The sequence below is a fragment of the Pseudochaenichthys georgianus genome, chromosome 7 (genome assembly GCF_902827115.2).
Source record: "Pseudochaenichthys georgianus chromosome 7, fPseGeo1.2, whole genome shotgun sequence".
In the NCBI taxonomy this organism is placed as follows: Eukaryota; Metazoa; Chordata; class Actinopteri; order Perciformes; family Channichthyidae; genus Pseudochaenichthys; species Pseudochaenichthys georgianus.
The window spans coordinates 28,253,924-28,268,826 of record NC_047509.1 but is presented as its reverse complement, the minus strand read 5'-3'; the positions used below and the strand labels follow the sequence as shown (position 1 = coordinate 28,268,826).

The 14,903-nt window shown below is 39.8% G+C and overlaps 1 protein-coding gene across 1 annotated transcript in view; it reads right to left on the bottom strand.

Moving 5' to 3' along the window:
* bsna (bassoon presynaptic cytomatrix protein a) overlaps nt 1–14,903 on the bottom strand; it is a 215,663-nt gene that overhangs the window by 165,397 nt on the left and 35,363 nt on the right. Inside the window, 1 exon segment of the mRNA XM_034086861.2 lies at nt 11,269–11,854. Within this exon segment, the coding sequence (XP_033942752.2) occupies nt 11,269–11,854 (586 nt within the window).

Below are 14,903 nucleotides of genomic sequence, written 5' to 3'. Positions count from 1 at the left end.
ACTGAACAGCTGTAGTGCAACACATTTAAAAACATGATTGATCTTTGAAATATGTTCGCATATCCAAAACAGCTGTATGAGGTGACAACCTGCAACCAGTCCAGACCTAATTTGTACTCCCATTATTCAGATATGAGACACCACAGTGAGCTTTTCAGCATCTTTCCCAGGTGTACTTTTTCAAGGATTGAATAACTCATAAATGAGTTGCAAATACATGGCGTGTGGGTGTTTCAATATCCCTCATCCATATTCAAAAGAGCTGCTACACTCAGGGTTTATCCTTTTAAGGTGCAAAACTGACAACGCTAGCACACAGCTCACATCACGCACAAAAACATCAAACGAAAAAGGGGTTCATCTGGTTTATTCCAAGATGCTACTAAACATAAAAAATGCTACCTGCAATGTTGTGGAAGACGTTTCCAAATCACATACGATTCTAGAGTCCAAGTAATTTTAAGTAAACTGACTCAAAGCTTAAACTGCTAATTAGCTCTATCATAATGATAGATGTTGTCTTTTTAGAACAGGGACAACATTTAAAGGATTATGGAAAAACAGCATTCCTGATTATATGAAAACTTGTTGGAAGGGTGTAGTCTGGGCCAAGGAAGAACCATTACATTTGGGACGGGATCTAAATCACACATAATTTTTCCTCTATTAAAATGACCTTGGCGCAGATCTGCACAACCCAAATGCCTTTCCAGTTTAGCATTTGAAATAGAAATCCTGACCTTATGATGGTGCCCGATGAAAGTTAATGGATCACAAAAGTTATTACAATTCATCCGGTGGGGAACATTAATATCTCAATGTTTCAACAACAATTTCACTCAAAACCATACATTTTAACCCCCACAGTGGCGCTTGAGAAAACTTCAGAGGAGCAGGTCAGTAGCATTCATCCTCTCTGTGAAATTGTGTCAAAGTGACTATCTGCAGGTTGGGGAATCTTTTTGAAATACATTTTTCTCGTAAAAAGGACACTTAGTGGGCAATAAAGATCTGAATGAGATTGAAATTACTTTGGGATGTCGAGTCATTCACTCTTTTCTTATCAATGATGATTTGCCCAACCCTAGCACCTAAATGTGATGTGTTACTATGCCTTTTTCCCTCTTTGAGATGTTTTGATGCATTTGATGAGTTGTCAAGAAAATGTTATTATGCATTTTCTTTTCTGGGGCAAAAATAAATCATTTATTAATATCTTACACTGCTCAGTAACTTGTATTTGTAGGTTGTATTACTCTATTCCATTTTACCTTGTTTAATTTAATTTGTTTGGCTTTTTCATCTATTTAAATGTATTATTTGTTTGTGCTATGTCCTAATGTTTTTTGAAAAACAGTTTGCCTTGTGCTTGAATTGTGTAAGATTGCCTTAGCTTGCCTATAGCTGAATATCTAATTGTATTCTCTTTCCAAATACATGGCAGGATCCACAAATCCCCTTTATATACAGCAATAAGGGAGATTCCAAACCTATAACACCCTAGACTGAGTTTTCTAATAAACGTATAGGAACTCTGAGGTAGGACTTCAAACCAACATTGAGTCATGATTGCAGGGGATTCAGGAACTAAAATCCTTAGAAATGTCTTAAATTCAATGTTATAAGTGGTAAGCTTCTAACTGTATGTGAGGGTAGTTGGTGATCAGATAACTACAATGATGTAAAGCCCTATTATATGATACCATCATCTACAGCAGGTATATTTCAGTGCAAAACAACAAATTAAATCGCTAACTATTAGGTGGCAAAGGTCAATTAGTGGTCAATTAGTGGCCTCAAAGCCATGTTATCTATAAGGCACCCTACTCTCCCTGAGTCAGGTACATAACATGTTACTTGTTAGGTACATAACCTATAACCCCTCTCTGATCCTCCTCTTTGGTCTGATAATTGGTGTCACTCTCCGGGTTCAGTCTCCGTAGTATTATCTGATGCTAAAGGTGTCAGAACGTAACAAGAAACGGATGCTGGCAGGTTTTATTAGATTACCAGAGCAGAGAGTGCCATCGATTAAATATAATAATGATGTGTGATTCTTCACTGAACAGCGTAGTCCACACACAGCTGTAAAGAGACTGCAGAAATATTAACAAAATGTGCATAAAAGATCTAAGCAACTATTGCTACTTTTATGAAAAAAATAAATCAGTTTTTTGACTCACAGGATATTCTTTTTCCAATCAAGTTACAATTGTTGAAACATGAAGATGAAATTTGATTTTCATCGCATTAAAGACTATAGGTTTGACTTTATGCTTGTTAAGTATTCATAATGAAACATACCTGACCCATTTCAATACAATAATCTCTTTAGCTTGCCTGGCTAACTCTGATACATGTTATCTAATGCAAATAGAATCAGAGCTTAATACAAACAAGCCTGGCCCTGCTTATTAGATTACCAGGACACGCCGTACATTGATTAGCTGCAATAATAATGGATAATGTTCAGTTTACGTATTAATCCATCGCTGCAGAGACAACAAGAATGGAGCTCTGCCACATAGAGCTGAGGAAAGCGGGTGTGAGAGGACAGTTTGTGGCATTAAAAATCAAGGTATTTATTGAAGTATTTATGGATATTTGTTATCCTAAGAGGGTGAATAACACAATTATATCGCACATTCCCATAAAATGTTGACTTTAAAGCCAACACTGTGAACATGAACTTTTCAAATTGTTAGTAGATATCCTGACAAAAGGATACAAATACATGTAGGAGGTGTTTCTTTCAAGTTATTGTACCCAGTGAAGTATATAACCTAATATGGCATGCTAATGTGTATTCATCTCATATATCCGCAGTGAAACGTCACCCTAATGTTAACTGCATTATAAAATAACAAGGTTTGCAGGGTGCTGCTGTTGATTAGATTACCAGGACCGAGGGAGTATTCATTAGCTAGGACAATAATGGAGAAGAGAGTAAATGATAATAGGAATAGTGAGCTAATTCATAATGTATGGGAAGACAAACAATAGCAGGAGCAGAGTATTAATCTGGACAAAATGGAGGAGTTAAAATGCAGCTTTGTGTTCGATGCAGATATGTGTGTTTCAATCTTGTAGATTTAAATAATTTTTGGGGGAAATATTTAATCAAGCATGGAGTACCCTTTCATATAATTAACGCGCGAAAGGGATGTTTTTTTTTATTAAATAAGGTGGTGGTTATATTCTGCGCTGTTGTGTTGCATTTCACGTTGTGTTTTCCATTATGCCCTACAGGAAATCCCTGCGGGTTCCTTCAGTTAATTAACATCACAATTTATTGCTCGGGCTTCTTGCATGAATTATGTTGAGCCACGTGGGGCTGTCTATGTGTGTTTTGTGTGGGCGTTTGACATATCTGCACAAGATAGTGTGGTGTGTGTGTGTGTGTGTGTGTGTGTGTGTGTGTGTGTGTGTGTGTGTGTGTGTGTGTGTGTGTGTGTGTGTGTGTGTGTGTGTGTGTGTGCGTGCGTGTGTTAATCTATCACAAGTGCAGTCCAAATCCCTTACTCAGGAGCTTATCAACTCTTCCGTCCTTCCACTTCATTAGCATTATCCACCGTTATTAGCCTGTACTACTCACTCTGTGTCTTGCACACACACACACACACACACACACACACACACACACACACACACACACACACACACACACACACACACACACACACACACACACACACACACACACACACACACACACACACACACACACACACACACACACACACACACACACACACACACACACACACACACACACACACACACACACACACACACACACACACACACACACACACACACACACACACACACACACACACACACACACACAAACGTGTACCTGAGCAGAGATCAAAGCTTGGTCTTAAAGATGATCCTACCTGAGCCAGACAGAAGCTGCATACGTACCGCAGGAACATTTAAAATCACATCAAGTAAAACAATGACATAGACTTATTCAAATAACTCTCTAATGCTTTTTGGCAATTGACCTATTGTTTATTCCTTTCACTTGAGTTTCAAAGAAAAGTTGCTCAGGTAAGGCAAGGCAAGTTATTTATATAGCACCTTTCAACACAAGGCAATTCAAAGTGCTTTACAAAAATGAAAGACATTAAGAAAATGGCATTTAAAAACAGTCATTAAAAAAGAAAGATAATAAAATAAACATTAAAAGAAAAAAGACATGGATAAAAGTTACAGTGCAGTTTAAGATATGAATAGTTATAAAAGCAGAGGCAAAAAGAAAAGTCTTCAGCCTTGATTTAAAAGTAGTAAGAGTTGCAGCAGACCTGCAGTTTTCTGGGAGTTTGTTCCAGATATTTGGAGCATAATAACTGAACGCTGCTTTACCATGTTTAGTTCTGACTCTGGGGACAGAAAGCTGACCAGTCCCTGAAGACCTGAGAGTTCTGGATGGTTCATAATTTAGCAGGAGATCAGAAATGTATTTCGGGCCTAAACCATTCAAAGCTTTATAAACCAGCAGCAATATTTTGAAATCAATTCTTTGACACACAGGAAGCCAGTGTAAAGACTTCAGAACAGGAGTGATGTGGTCCACTTTCTTAGTGTTAGTGAGGACTTGAGCAGCAGCGTTCTGAATCAGCTGCAGCTTTCTAATTGATTTTTTAGTGAGAGCTGTAAAGACACCATTACAGTAGTCCAGTCTTTCCAACAAATCCTGCTGTGACATTAGTCTTTTAATCCTAGATATGTTCTTTAGGTGATAGTAGGCTGATTTAGTAACTGTTTTAATGTGACTGTTGAAGCTCAGGTCAGAGTCCATGACTACACCTAGATTTATGACTTTATCTGTTGTTTTGAACATTGCAGACTGAATCTCAGCGCTAACTTTTATACATTCTGCCTTGGCTCCAAAAACCATTACCTCAGTTTTATCTTTGTTTAATTGGAGAAAGTTCTGACACATCCAGTCATTGATTTGTTCAATGCACTTACTCAGTGTTTGAATAGGAGCATAGTCTCCTGGTGAAATGGTTACGTACATTTGTGTGTCATCTGCATAGCTATGGTAACTTATTTGGTTGTTTTTCATTATCTGAGCCAGTGGTAGCATGTAGATGTTAAAGAGAAGAGGCCCCAAGATGGAGCCTTGGGGTACCCCACATGTCATATTTGTCAACTCAGATGTGTATTTACCTATAGAAACAAAGTTGTTTCTGTCCTTTAAGTAGGATTCAAACCAATTTAGAACTGTTGCCGAAAGTCCCACCCAGTTTTCCAGTCGGTCTAGTAATATGTTGTGGTCAACAGTGTCAAACGCAGCACTGAGATCTAATAATACCAACACTGAAGTTCTGCCACTGTCTGTGTTTAAGTGGATGTCATTGAAGACCTTTACAAGAGCAGTCTCAGTGCTGTGGTTTGGACGAAAGCCTGACTGGAACACATCCAAACAGTTATTTAATTGCAAGAAATTACTCTGAAAAACAACTTTTTCAATGATTTTACCTAGAAATTAGAGGTTTGATATGGGCCTGTAATTGTTCATTACTGAAGCATCTAGATTATTCCTTTTTAAGAGCGGTTTGATGACTGCAGTTTTCAGGGCCTGTGGAAAAACACCTGAGTGAAGAGACTTGTTTACTATATGAAGTAGATCTGAGGCCATGCAATGAAAAACATATTGGAAAAATCCTGTTGGAATAATATCAAGGCAGCAGGAGGAGGATTTCAGAAGTTGTATAATGTCCTCTAGGTTTTTATTATTAATCTGATGGAATTGTGTCATGATGTTTGAATTGATATTAGGTGGACACAGGGACAAAACATATGGTGTACCTGATGCAGAGGCACTGACTGCTTGTCTGATTTTCTGAATTTTGTCAGTGAAGAAGGAGGCAAATTCATTGCAGGCCCTGGTGGATAGAAATTCAGAGGCTACTGACACTGGGGGGTTTGTTAGTCTGTCGACAGTAGCAAATAAGGCACGTGCGTTGTTTTTGTTTTTTCTAATGATGTCAGAGAAGAAAGACTGTCGTGCATTTTTCAATCCCAAATTATAAAGACCAAGTCTCTCTTTATAGATTTCAAAATGAACCTGGAGATTGGTTTTTCGCCACCTGCGTTCAGCTTTTCAACACTCTTTTTTTCTGTTTTCACACTCATGGCCTTTCTCCATGGAGATATTTTCTTGCCAGTCACTTCCTTTATCTTAGTTGGAGCAATGGCATCTATATCATTTTTTATTGAATTAAAATGATCTACTAGCTCATTTACTGAGATGTTAGCAAGGGCAAGTGTGGATCGCTTTGTGGTTACCTCTTTTTGAAAAATGTTGTGAACAGAAATAGAGCTCTCAAAGAAAACACAGGAATGATCAGAGAGTACAACATCAGTCACCACAACCTTAGAGATATTCAGACCCTTTGAGAAAATTAAGTCCAGAGTGTGCCCCTTATTGTGCGTGGGCTCGGTCACATGCTGAGTCAGTCCATAGTTATCAAGAACACAAAACACTTCTTTAGCCCCTCTGTCCTGGGCGTTGTCAACATGGATGTTAAAATCACCAACAATGACAAGACGGTAGGGGTGTAACGGTATCCGTATTCGTCCCGTACCGTCACGGTTCGGAGGTCACGGTTCGGCACATGCAGTCACACGGCGAATACGCCTTTTTTACGAGTGGAAAAAAAGTCTGTCACTCAGGGCAGTATTACACTATATATAATACAGGGGGCGGTATTGCGCCTAAAAGCCAGCCCCCCCGTAATGTATGTAATGTCTCGCATGTATTATCTTATTTGAGGGGGGGGTTGATGCGTGGACCACCCAAATAGGTTAAGGGGCTTTTGGCTTTTCTTGCCGGGGGGGTGCGGTGCGGTGCGGTGCGGTGCGGTGCGGTGCCCTCACAAATAGAATCAAATTCTGTGGGAAACACTGCGTCACCAAAGGCAACCGCCAACCTCCTCTCCATCCCTCCATCCATCTTTGAATAACTTTAGTCGCATTAATTAACGTACTTTTCGGACTATAAAGCGCACCTGCATATAAGCCGCAGCAGCTAAATTGTCCGTCTGTCTTGCTCTCGTTCTGTCTCTCGGTTCCACTTTTACGCGCGCTACCTGTCAAACTCTTTTCCGGCCTCCAGCTTTTCCGAGAGGGGTCTGCCTGCAGACCTCCACTCTCAGGACAGTTCCGGTGCAGACCTCCACTCTCAGGACACCTCCACTCTCAGGACACCTCCACTGTCAGTACAGGAAGTGCACGCTAAGAATTCCAAAATAAAATCACCACTATCAGTACAGTGCCACTTTCCAAACAGGAATGCACGCAAATACAAAATAAAATTGGATCGTGACGGATCGTGACACTTACACTTATTATATATATATATATATATCTATATATATATATATATATATATACGGACACCTTGTATTGTAGTTACTATCAGTACAGCCGCAGCGACACTTTCCGAACAGGAAATGCACGCAAATACAAAATAAAATCGTACTGACACTTATTATACACATAAAGTATATATAGATATATATAAAAATAGGGACACCTTGTATTGTTTACTCTCAGTACAGCACCACTTTCCGAACAGGAAATGCACGCTAATACAACATAAAATAGCACTGACACTTAATATCTATATATATATATAGATATATCTATAGATATATTTATTTATTTATATAAATACGACATCTTGTATTTTAGTTACACCCGCTAGACAACAGTGGAAGGTTCGAGAAACAACCGTGTTTGCCGGGTGCACCGCGGCGGAGCTGGGGAGGTCCTCCGACAGTGGGTCGCGTTTGCCATTCGATCAGTGAGAGGAGAGGAGAAAAATGCAACACAAATTGTCAAAATCCGTTAATATATGGATGAGTGTGGGGGGGGGGGGGGCTGGACACAGGCTGTGGGGGGACACCCGAGACCGGGCAATGTCCCCGGTAGTGCACGGTGGTCGGACTCATCACCTCCGTAATGAGTCTCCATTGTGATTTGAAAACTTCCATCAAACGAGTCCTTCGGTGGGCGGGAAAAAAACGCGTCAGAATCGTCACTTCCTGTACTGACAGTGGAGGTCATAGATATATATAAACACTAGATGGCTCATGGGAGATTTTCCAGCGTAGCTGACCGGCCGCCATCTTGCTACAGTCAACAGTTACTCTGATTCGCGTTATGGTAGCTGTTGTAAGGTGAGTGATCTGCACAAAAATACTCTTAACTCGCTGAAATCTTGACTGATTTACAAACGGTTTGGTTTATTACAAACACACAGGATACAGGATGCTTGGACATGTTGAAATTGCTGCTTTTCTTTGTGTATGTGGTTGTATTTATTAGCTGGCTAATAACAAGATGCTGCGAGTGAGACCTAGTATTACAAAGTTGACCCAGCAACTTTACACCAGTGGGAGAGGCAGCACTGCTCTTTCTTTTCAACATAACTTAAGTTACACATGATTTCTTCAAAGTGGTTTGGCTTGTTAAAAATATCTTGCATTATGATACAGGAATTTGCTGGCTTTGTGTTTACAGAAGTACCTGACTATGCCGGACTTTTGTGCAGCCTACGGATGCTCCAATCGCCGCTGTCTGCAAACAAGAACCCGTGGGATCACCACATATGTTTATGTTTGCTCAGTTTAATAAACCCATAACATGGTTGTGAAAGACTACCAAAGCTGAGGCTGGACGATGATTGATTGTTGGTGTGCCATGTGTCACCGTGTGTCTTATTGGTGTTGTGTTATACTGTATTTTATTGTGTGTAGCTGGTCCTTATCTCCAAGACACATTTAAAACAAATAACCTTGAACCTTGAAGCCCCATCTCTCCCCACCTGCTCCTGCTTCCTACATCCCCTCCACACCGCACCAAGTTGTTCTTCTTAATAATAATAATACATTTACGTTGGGGGGCCGCCTTTCATAACACCCAAGGACACCTTACAGGGGCATAGGGGCAATATAGGGAACAATTTAAACAGTGGATTTTGTGATATATCAGCCGGGGTGAGTCAAGACAAACCACAAATGGACTACAGAAGGACACATGGTACAGTTTATACTATTCTTAGTCTTTTTTCAATAACATATTTCAAAGGTTCTGGATTTGTTTACAAATCTAGAAACTAAATACAAAACTAGGATGATATGAAGATCTCATGTCAAAAATAATTGTGATAAATTAGACAGAACTGGCCTGTCTGTGAGCACATTTTATGTTGGTTTGGTTCTTCTGATAAAGGTGTGAATATCTAAATAATATACCAACACATGCTATTGTCATTAGTTGTGTCCCTGTTCTTTGCATTGCTAAATTAACAACTCTTGGCTTACAGAGTGGTAACATGAGACCGATTTTTATATATAAAATATCAATGTATTTTAATTTTTATAATTTATCTATAATTTATTTTAAATATTAACAATATAATAAAATAAATGGAAATATATACACCTGCAAATATTATGTGTGCATATATATGTGTGTGTGTGTGTGTGTGTGTGTGTGTGTGTGTGTGTGTGTGTGTGTGTGTGTGTGTGTGTGTGTGTGTGTGTGTGTGTGTGTGTGTGTGTGTGTGTATAGCTATTGCTTTATCTGATGTTATTTTCATATGAAAGTCCATGATTATAAGTATGCAGTATCATAACTACATATTTGATGTTTATAAAAAACCAAACCGTTTGAAAATTGGTTGAAAATTGAGCAAGCTATGGTTATTTAAATAGTAAACCATAATGTTATGAATGAGAGCACTGCCTGTAGCAAGATGGCGGCCAAGTGGCAACGTCGGTCTCCATTGGCCAGCAGCGCGGGTGAGTCATCTAGTGTTTATATATATCTATGGTGGAGGTGTCCTGAGAGTGGAGGTCTACACCGGAACTGTCCTGAGAGTGGAGGTCTGCAGGCAGGCTCCCATGGCTTTTCCTGCTGGAGCCCGCCGCTTAAAGGTGGCGGGCGCGGACCGGTCATAGAGCCCATAGCGTTAAAGGTGGTTAATTTTACCTGTAAAATCCATAGATTTAGGAGGTTCCCTAGTGGCCGTTAGCTGTACAAAAAAAATGGGGAAAAAAGTTGCGGCTTATAGTCCGAAAAGTACGGTAGTCCTTTATTCTTTACTTTTTCCTGCATCTCTTTCAGTATGCCAAATATATCCAAGTGTTTGGGTTCCTGTCTTCACATCACACCTGTGAAGAGTACAATGAACTCAAACACACACACACACACACACACACACACACACACACACACACACACACACACACACACACACACACACACACACACACACACACACACACACACACACACACACACACACACACACACACACACACACACACACACACACACACACACACACACACACACACACACACACACACACACACACACACACACACACACTCTGTCACGACCTGTGTGTCTTGCCTCAGCACATTAATGGAAATTCTGTCAGCGCTTCGGGGAAGGATTACTGCCACTTGCTGAGCCCTTACACACACTGTCTATAACAAATACACACAAAAAGCCTCGGAACAAAGTTAACGTACACAACACACACTCAGCTTCGATACTTGCTTGCTCTCATTCTTTTGCTCATAAATACATTTTCTACTTCAAATATTTACTCTTTGAATTACATACATTAATGTAAACAAAGCTAAATCTATAATTTTTGGAAGTTTTCACAGAGAAACAGGAAGATTTTTTATTAAAAAGCGTATTTGTTTGCACTGAATTTCACCCCGCTTTTATGCTATCACTGTCTCTCCCTTTTTCTTACTGACCTAATTCATCTCCCTCGCCTTAAACCATCCCTCTCACTTCTTCCATCACTTTCTATGCATTGGCTCATTCACTCAGTTTCGCTTCAATTCAATGTCATTCAAGTCAAAAGAGGCTACATGCAGAGCAAGAGCATCTCTTTCTCTCTCCTCCCTCGCTTGAGCTACAAGGCCAGACAAAATCTTTATCCTGTCTGTCCCTTGTGGATCTGTTTCCAGACTTAAAAGGATGCAAATGGAAATAAGCTTCCCTGTCTCTTATTGTTTTGTCATTTGGAACATTATCATTTAATTGTGACGTCAGAACAGGATGAAATTATATTCCACAAATGCTACCTCACTGTAAATGAACATTATTTGATGATCCCATTGCCACAAGAAAGCAAAAATGTTCTGGGGTTATATAAGGACAAAAGTGAGAAACAAGATAATAGTTAAACCGTTGGAATAATGTTTCTAAAACTTGACCTACCTCAGTGAGGTGTGGGTTGGGGTTGAATCCACACTGGTTGCAGACGCAGGCCTTACACTGGGTGCAGGTGTTGTAGTTGGGTAAAGCCGGTGGGTTGGACAGCCCGGTGGACTTGCACACCGGGCACAGCTTGCTGCTCGGCATGGGTGCGATCTGTGGCACGGAGTAGGGCGAGGTGGGCGTCACGCCGCGGTCAGGCGACGCGGAGGAGGACCGACCTGTCCTGGAGCCGCCCGAGCCGCTGAAGTCGACCTGGAGGTTACGACGGGAGGCGTGCTGCCCGGGGCTTGGCTGACCGCCATGGCCTCCCATGCCGGTCCCGGCTGGGCCGTGACCCATGCCGTGGCCAGACACCGGGACGTGCCCCATGCCGGGCCCCTGGCTCGACTGCATATGCCGTGGGGTGGTGGGGGTGTCATGAGTGGCCAGGCGGTAGGGCTCGCCAGGTCTGACTCCTATTCCTCCTCCTCCGCCCATTCCAACTCCCATCCCTCCAATACCTCCTCCTCCCATTCCTTCCATTCCCCCTCCATGACCTCCTTGTTGCATGCCAAGCTTGGGGCTTCCCATCGGACCCATCGGACCCCTGTAAGATAGGGAGAAAGCAAAGGAAAATAAATTAACATCTTCTTTCAACTTTAAAGTTCCTGGTAAATTCTCTCAAGTCTGATGTACCACTACAATTAAAGGGACAGGTTATATTTCTGCTACCACCAAACACGATAGAGATGATTTGAAATAACATTGAAATAGTTTGTCTCTGTTCTAAAGTGGTTCGAATAAATATTGCTCACAGCAGACAAAACAACAAAGAGATGTTGTTAATTTGCTAACTAGCTTTCAGACAACATAACAGACGTCTTAATTACCCATTGTTTTAACAATTTACTAAGAACTACTTCTGTAAAATGTTTCTGTTTAAATAGCGCAACATTTTTTAAACACAAGTCAGACACGCTGTCTTGCTGTTTTAATAAGTAAACAACATAATAAATCCTTTCAAACAAGTTTTTGTCGGTGTTCATTTACATTTTAAACAGACACATTCCTTGCTGAATGCAATAACAGTACTATTATGTTTTTAAATGTAATAAGAAGCATTGGTTGATGCCATCGCTGTAAAAATGAAATATATATATATAATTTTTTTAAAGCATAATCAAATCAATGAGCACTTCAGGAGAATTCAGCTTGGTAATTGTCATTGCATACTAACAAATTCAATTATATCCTCATTGCCAGTGAACCGACAGCAGGAAAAAACATCAAAAACCAACAAAATAATTACTGATTCATTCACTGGTAGCTGCTGAAAGCCGTGGACTGAACATCCACAGGCAAAAACGAATTAAAATGGAAAATAACATGGCGCAGCAAGACTGACTACGCACATACACACACACACACACACACACACACACACACACACACACACACACACACACACACACACACACACACACACACACACACACACACACACACACACACACACACACACACACACACACACACACACACACACACACACACACACACACACAACATTGAGTATTGAGAGGGACTTCAAGCAGGAGACACACACACACTCCTGAGGGAAAGCAAATTGGTACTAAAAGTTGACGTTAACCAAGCTCTTTAAAGTTATAGACAGTAATGCAGAAATCCAGAATTGTGTAGACATAGATTACACCATCTTTTGGTTATATTTTCTGTATGAATATTTTGAATCTCAATTTTCTTAAGATACTGCAAACATCTTATTTACCCTGCTGCTAAGCTAACACTTGGTGACTGTAATCAGATGACAATGCTCAGTACATTATTGTTGTCATTATAATTGCATTACACTGTATATTCTGAGCAATAATCTGGTTAACAATGATATTAATACACTACTCTAAATATTATAATGTAGATATTGTACATACATACATTTGTTTTCCTTTTTTTGATTGAAACATCAAATCAAATCAAGTTTTATTTATATAGCACATTTATAAACGATTTTTGGTCGAGCCAAAGTGCTGTACATATAATAAAAATAGCCTACAGTAGAGACACTTTGCAGCAAATACAACAGCACAGATTGTTCAGAATATCAGTATGAGAAAAACAACACCCTCTATCCTTAGACCAAACATGATTGGTTGCCTCTTTATCTTTAACTTTTTAGTCCCATTCATGCAGTATCATGTAGTTGCATCTTTGCTTCCCATATATGCATACATGCACATACTGTAGATGTCTATGGAAAATGTTTCTATTCTATGAGGAAATAGGTAACCACGGGTGCTTTAAATGGCTAATTGAAATGTTTCTGATCTGCCTGTTGAGTAAACGACATTAAAAGAAGGTAACAGAAAGATCACCTCAAGTACATCATTGAAGATGAAAAAAACAGGATGCAACATTCGATCTCCAGAGTTGAAGTACAACAAGTCACTATTCCACTAAATTCCCTCTCTTCTGCTGTCATTGATTGAATGAGTCTAGACTCGACGTGTTGCCAACTTTAAATGGTTGCTGCACAAAGAAAATGGAAATGTTGATTTACTGAACTCCAGTGTCACAATGTGCCTCGCCTTCAACTCAAATCTTGTCTTTTATGGACAGTGTGGTTGTGACAAAGTCTCGACAGATCTATTTTTTTCTACTTTTCCTTAATATTTATCTTTGTCCTTTGTAATCTTTCGCTCTACAAACTTTTCTTATTCTTGATCACATCCTCCCTTTTTGCTCAATCTCTCCTCTCCTCATTGCTTCTCTGTCTCTGAATCTCTATTATCTTTTCAGTCAGCGCTGACCATGACCTTGCTCCCCCGGTGTTTTCTTTTTTCCCTTTGTTGAATCTCGCCATTTTCAACTTTTTTATTTCTACTCTCTAAAAAGGGTGGTAGACCTTGGGGGGCTCTCTTATACAAAGTCTAGCTTCAAAAACACTTTTTTAGAGACTGTAAAACCCCTACTATTTGTCTACAAATTAAGTATTGACTCATTGATAAGGATTTTAGACAGAAAGTTGCGAATGCCCAGCACAAATATTCAAACACACAAATTCCAAAACAATGGTATCTCATCTTTTCAAAATGATTTTCATACTTTACTGAAAATAGGTCAATTAAAAATGTTTTCATAAAGAAACTGCATTAAGGATAAGGCTTACTGCAGTTATGAAAGAATATTTGGAAAATGTAAAAATATTAGCACATAGATAGCTTTCATAAGCGTATTAAGATCCAATTTTAGTAACCCCGCAAAAAACGTTCAAATATTCAAGGCCACAACAATCAATGTAAAACAGAGTTACTTGAGAAATAAATTAAATACATACAAGAAATTAAAATATAGACGGAATGGTATATAAAAGAAAACACGTAATGACACTCGTGTTCAGGAAAACACCATCGATATTATTGCTGTGCGAGGCTGACGTAGGTGACAGCCCAAATAATAGAAGCAGTCCTTCCCTCTGTGTGTTAGCACACTTCACCTCTACATTGCACTGGGGACATTCATCACTGTCGCACCCCCGGCTTTAATGACCCAATACACATGCTTGTTCAGTCAAAGGGATTTCACCCAGTCACATCATAACCCACAATTTTCTGTCTGATTGTGGAAGAGAGGGATAA